This window comes from Mus pahari, chromosome X (assembly GCF_900095145.1).
Source record: "Mus pahari chromosome X, PAHARI_EIJ_v1.1, whole genome shotgun sequence".
Lineage (NCBI taxonomy): Eukaryota > Metazoa > Chordata > Mammalia > Rodentia > Muridae > Mus > Mus pahari.
This window is the reverse complement of record NC_034613.1, coordinates 67,144,045-67,150,676: the sequence shown is the minus strand read 5'-3', so window position 1 is coordinate 67,150,676 and position 6,632 is coordinate 67,144,045. Positions and strand designations below refer to the sequence as shown.

General features: G+C 37.7%; 1 protein-coding gene across 1 annotated transcript in view; it reads right to left on the bottom strand.

The window, feature by feature from the left end:
* Positions 1-6,632, bottom strand: part of LOC110314365 (CCAAT/enhancer-binding protein gamma-like) — a 14,478-nt gene that overhangs the window by 1,115 nt on the left and 6,731 nt on the right. Inside the window, 1 exon segment of the mRNA XM_021188769.1 lies at positions 431-523. Within this exon segment, the coding sequence (XP_021044428.1) occupies positions 431-523 (93 nt within the window).

Sequence of the window (6,632 nt, the reverse complement as noted above, 5' to 3'; positions counted from 1 at the left end):
CCTCCTCCTCCTCCTCCTCCTTCTTTCTTCTGCTTCCCTTCCTTCCTCCTTCTTCTCCCTTCCCTACTCCCTCACCCCACCTCTCTCTCTGTGCGTCTCTATCCCATCTCTATCTCATCTCTAATGTGTGGTAGTTTGAATAAAAATGGCCCCATAGGCCCATTGGGAATGACACTATTAGAAGAAATGTCTCAGTAGAGGTAAAATTTGAGGTTTCAAATGCTCCAGCCAGGCACCTTATCATCCTCTCTTCCTGCTGTTTGCTGATCCAGCAATAGAAGTCTCAGCTCCTTCTTTAACACCATGTCTTCCTGCATGCCCATGCTTTCTACCATGATGATAATGGACTAAATCTCTAAAACTGTAAGTTCAGAGTTGCCAGGGGCATGGTGTCTCTTCCCAGCAATAGAAACCCTAACTAAGATATTACCTCCATATCTCCTTTCCTCATTATGATGGCTGAGCAGTGAGCAGCTTTGTCACACTGAATTCTCTTTAGCACGATGCCTTGCCTCAACAGAAGCTAACAGAAATGAAGCCAAGCAACCCTAGAGTTAATCCTCTGAAGTTATGAGTCAAAATAAACCATTCCTCTATTAAATGGTTTTTGTCAGGTACAGTGACAAAAAGAGACTATGAATTCAAGAATTTTATGTAGTAAGTGGTCTTTACAACTATATGCAACAGCCCTATATAACCACTGGTTTTAATTAAAATATGGAAAAATATTGATTATAAATTTTCAAATTTGAATTCTTCATTATACTATGTGCCAAGACTAATAACACCTTATGTTTTCAATCTTTTTACCAACTTTTACTTCTATTTCCTCAGCTAATCAACCTCTCTTAAGCAAATCATGTAGGTGTTTCACCTTGATATACTCTAGAATTTTTGTATTAGAAAGGTAACTCAAAGCATATCAAGTGCAACTGATACAGGTTCATTTTATTAATAACAACATTTTCTTCACTCTCCTTGTTAATTTGATTTATGTATTAAAGTGATGATACGAAAGCAGTTTCTTTCTTTTTTCTTTCTTTTACTCAATTTATTTTTATTTATTCACTTTACATCCTGCTCACTGGCCCCATCCTGGTCACCCATCCCACAAACCTTCCCCCCTCCCTCTCTTCTCTCCCATTCCCTCTGAGAGGGTGGACCCCCCCCATTATCCCCCACCCTGGTACATCAAGTCTTTGCACTGAGGCCAGACAAGGCAGCCCAGTCAAGGTAATTGGATCCTCAGACAGGCAACAGCTTCAGGAACAGCCCCTGCTCTAGTTATTTCAGAACCCACATGAAGACCAAGTTGCCCATCTGCTAAATAAGTGTGGGGGTGGGGTTAAGGGATGGGTCTAATTCCATCATGTGTATGCTCTTAGGTTGGTGGTTTAGTCTCTGAGAGCCCCAAGGGTCCAGATTAGTTGGCTCTGTTGGTCTTCCTGTGGAGTTCCTATCCACTTTCCAGACCTGCAATTCTTCCCCACCTCTTCTGTAAGAGTCCCCAAGCACCATCCTTTGTTTGGCTATGAGTCTCTGCATCTGTCTGAGTCAGCTGCTGGGTAGAGACTCTGTGAAATACTGACTTTTGACCCTTTATCCAAAAGTTATAGAAAATTATAAAAAAAACATTTATCCATAAGCTATCCTTTACTCTGCTATCTACCTGTGGATCCTGTTCCTCTAACTGGGCTGCTTTGTCTGGCCTCAGTGGGAAAGGATGTGTCTTGTCCTGCAGTGAGTTTATGTGCCTGGATGACATGTTACCAGGAGCTGGGAGGGGCTTCCCCCTTCTCAGAAGAGAAGGGGACAGTAGAAGGAAAGGAGAGTGGCTGTGGTAGGGTTGTAAAGTGAATAAATTAATTAATTAAATGAAAAAGTATAATAGATAACCATTATTACTCCTTTGATAAATGGTTGTGACACCAAATAGATATTGGTTTTCATTGATAAGGGTATACTACCAGTTTCAAAATCTATCAATTTAATTATGGGGCTCCTGTCTAATATACACATGAATAGGAGCAAGACCAAAAGAAAATTCATTTTTTCATTTGGAAATGTGAAAGAATGAAGAGACAAAAATAAATGAGAACGCTTTACCCAACCCTACTGCAATGAACTGCCCAACAATTTAAACATTTTTATTAGATTTTAAAACCTGCTAACTGATGCATTATTTTTGGCAACATTTCTTGTGGATACTCATCAAACTGAATATTCATGTAAATACATAATGCAGTTCATTTCTTATATACAGAAACATTTAAGTTTTTTAAAAATAGCAGACCTAGCTGCATGGTATTTGTACAACAGCATTTTGAAACACAATTAGAGTACTGATTTGCCAGTAAAAATAAAACAATATGAGTGGATTCGCTCAGTTATTCTTCTTCAACTGAAGGGAAATTTAAATTATAGGGATGATAAAGAAGGCAAAGTTAGCAAACCCCAAAGTCAACTATCAATATCCTTCAAACATTTTAAAGTTACTAGTAATTTGTCTATATATTATAGAAGCATTTTTAAATAACTTGTAAAGTTTGGAAGTTAATTTCCCATCTGGCAAGCTATTAGCAATAACTTTCAATTGCTGTGCAAGCATGATAACCTGTCTTGCAATACCAAGCACCAACAATTGAGTGTGGTGATGTCAGTCTGAAAAACAAAAACTACTCTAATTGTTTAATTAAAGTTTGTATTCCAAAGGCTAATAAGCCAGTACAAAGGTGATTCCATCTCAATGGTAACATATTCTAAATACATTTGCAATAAAGCCAATGTCCATTCTGAATTATTGAGTTATCTGGCATGTACCTATTTTACTAAGTACTTAAGTAGATACAGAAACCTACTAATAAAGCAGTTTTTTGGTTGTTGTTTTTTTTTTTTTAGTTTCTACAGTTACAATGAATAATTACACTGCCATGAAAGCAATTATTCAGCCTTATAATAAGAATAGAACCTAATCGTGCATTCCACATTACATAGAAAAAATGGGAATCATAAATATCTTTAGGAATCTAAATTTCAAAACAAGAGAATGTTAACAGATGCTGTCAGTAATTGGTGCCACCTAGTGCTGAAGACATTGCAATAACAGCTTCTGAATAAAGCTTAGTTTCAAGGAAGGCAACATGAAGAATATGGAGCCACCTAGTGACTATTCTAGCTGTTCAGAATTGTAGTACTTAAAAAAAATATATAGTGCTAAGTATCAGATTCTCGTGAATATAGAATATTTTTAGCTTATCCCATAAACCTTTACTTTCTAAAACATTGTCAGAACCAATTCGAGCCTATAAGCTTAATTCAGTCTGCCATGTGTTTTGGTACAAAGTATGATTTAACAGTGTTTTTATGTTTGTGTGTATATGTGTGTGTGTTTCTGTGTTCATATGTGTAGTGTGAACATTTGTGTGCGGTGTATACATGTGTATGCACATGTTTGTGACTGTGGAGGCAACATGTTCAACATTTTGTATCTTCCTCTTTTGCTCTCCATTTTTTTTTTTTGAGATAGTTTCTCATTGAACCTGGGACTTAACATTTAAATGAGCTTGGCAAGATAGTCCTGTGGATCCTTCTATCTCAGCTTCCCAAGAGCTGGGGACCCAAGCTGACACCACCACAAGCAACCTTTCATATGAATGCTAGGAAACTGAACTCAGGTCCTCATGCTTTCACAACAAGCACTGTACCCACCAACCATCTCCCAGTCCATGTTTTTAATTTTTATGGAATCAAAAATATTTATCAAATGAGGAATAGCATCCTGTGACATACGAAAACTGTATGGAGTTGCTATTTTATTGTCCATAAATAAAATTTAAGTGTAACTATACCTGTTTGTTTGTATGCTGTGTGTATTTGCTGTCAGCCCACAATGAAAATATTAAATAGAAGGAATCCTATGTGCAGAGGAAAGTCTGAAATACTTTACCACTGGCCCTTTACAGATAAAGGTTTGCTGACCTCCCTCTAAAATATATTGCAATAAAAAAATAGAAAAATATCCCATGAAGTGTGTATGGTTTTGTGTATTTTGTATGATATTTACATATGTGTGTGGATAATTGTATCTCTTTTTTTAATATAGCTATAATTTGCTTCATTTACTAAGTTCCAAGTAAACATAACATTCCCCAAATCTAGATATGATTATTTACAGTTTCATTCTGAAGGAACCTAGGGGAAATTTTTCAAAGTTGGTTTCCATTCTTATTTTAAAATTTCCCCTCTTGCTATGAATGTAACTTGTATATGAGTTGTTTAAAGGCTCCATGAGATTAGAGCAATCTCTGTCTCCCTTGTACTGTCTAAGAGTGTTGTGGATGGGATGGCCCTGGTGCTACTTTTATTTTGATTGTTTTCCCAAGATTGTTGTATGGAATGAGGAATGAGTCACATACTTAGGTGACTTCTTGTGAACCATCCCCTAATGAATAAAGGAACCAATCACTGGACAAGAAAGTAGGACTTCCAGGTTAAAGAGGAGAAGAGAGTAGGCAGGAGAGAGATAGGGGCTTTTGGACTGGGATAGCATGAGGACAAGATATAGCTACTATTGTCTCCCAGGATTTGCCACTGGAGGATTTAGATTTGATATGGCTTACAAGATTAGGATTCTAGTTGATCTGCCCAGTGATTGAATTACCAATGTGTATGAACTAAGTTTGTGTGGTGTTTTCTTTCACATGCCAGCTCAACTGGGTTCCAGAGAGAAAGGTACAGCAGCAAATGGTGGGTTCACCTGATGTGCACCACAAAAGGCCATGGGAGTTTTGAAGCATGGAGCTGACAAGGCAACGACCAGCCAGTGGGAACTTAGCAAGCTGGGTGGAAAGATTTTGGAGCTCCAAATCAGAGAGTCTCCACAAGAAAAGAACAGGCTGGCCATTGTGTTTCAAACAATCTAATTTTTTTTTACAAAGACTCAGAAGTGACAAGAAGTGGTAAATTATCACCTAAGTTTCCAATGTGTTCACAAAAGATATCGAGGACCTCTAATCATTACATGAGGAGGTTCGACCAACTCCAAATTCCCTTATCTAGAGATTACAATAGTGAGATGTCTCTTAAAAGCAAAAATAGGCTCAAAGTAGTCAAAGATGCTGGTAGTAAAAAAGAGCTGAAGGGGTCTGTAACCCTATAGGTGGAACAACAATATGAACTAATCAGGACTCCCAGAGCTTGTGTCTTTAGCTGCATATGCAGCAGAAGATGGCCTAGTCGGCCATCATTGGGAAAAGAGGCCCATTGGTCTTGCAAACTGTATATGCTCCAATACAGGGGAACGCTAGGGCCAAGAAGTGTGAGTGGGTGAGTAGGAGAGCAGGGTGGGGGGGAGGGTATAGGGGACTTTCGGTATAGCATTTGAAATGTAAATGAAGAAAATATCTAATAAAAAATGAAAAAAAGTTAAAGCCCATAAGTTTACCCTGAAAAACAGGTAATAGAGCTGTTTTTTCATGTGAAAATGGAAAGTTAAAACTCACAGGAAGGAGATGAAACTTTACTGCCTTAGATATTATTGTGATTGTCAAAAAAATAATTTTGAGTGGAGAGGTGAGCTACACAGTGAACCCTGATCTGTATCATTCAACCCAAATCTCTGCCTGACTTCTAGAGGAGGCCTGCACAACACCAGGAACATTCAGATCCACCTGGGGCACAGCCAGCAACGATGAACAGTATGCTGTTCCCTGAACTCCATTATCAGGCCCACTGCTCTGCTTGTCTCCCTGAAAATGCCTGTCAGCCCACACTAGGGAAAAGCAAGTAGCTAAAGGCCAGTATAAGAACAAAATCAACAAGATCCAGGTCAATATGGACCACCAGAGCCCACTTATCCTTCTACAGCAGGCCTTAGATATCATAAAAAATTAGAAGTAAGAAAATGTCCTTAAATCTCATCTTATAAAGATAATAGAGACCATGAAAAAGCGAAAGAATGAATACTTTAAAGAAATACAAGAAAAAATATCAAACATGTGAAGGAAATGAATAATACTGTTCAAGATCCAAAACAGAAATGGAAGCAATAAAGAAAACACAAACTGAGGCAATCCTGGAGATGGAAAACATAGGGAAGAGAAAATGAACTACAGACTCAAACATCAGCAACAGACTACAGGAGACGAAAGAGAGAACCTCAGGCATATGAAATACAATTGAAGAAATCAATACATCAGTCAAAGAAAATGTTAAATCTAAAAAGATCCTGACACAAGATATCCAAGGAATGTAGAACAAAATGAAAAGACCAAAGAATAATAGAAATAGAGGAAGAATCCTAGTTCCAAGGTCCAGAAAATATCTTCAATAAAATCATAGAAGAAAATTTCCCAAACCTAAAGAGATGCCTATAAATATATAAGAAGCTTACAGAACACCAAATAGGATAGACCAGAAAAGAAAATCCTTCCATCACATAATAATCAGAACTCCAAATGCCCCGAATAAAGAAAATATTAAAGGCTGCAAGGGTTAAAATACAAGCAACATATTCAGAGAGACCTATCAGAATTATACCATAATTCTCAACAGTGACTCTAAAAGAAAGAAGGGCCTGGCCAGATGCTTTCCAGACTCTAAAAGACCACAGACATCTGCCTAGCTGTCTATAA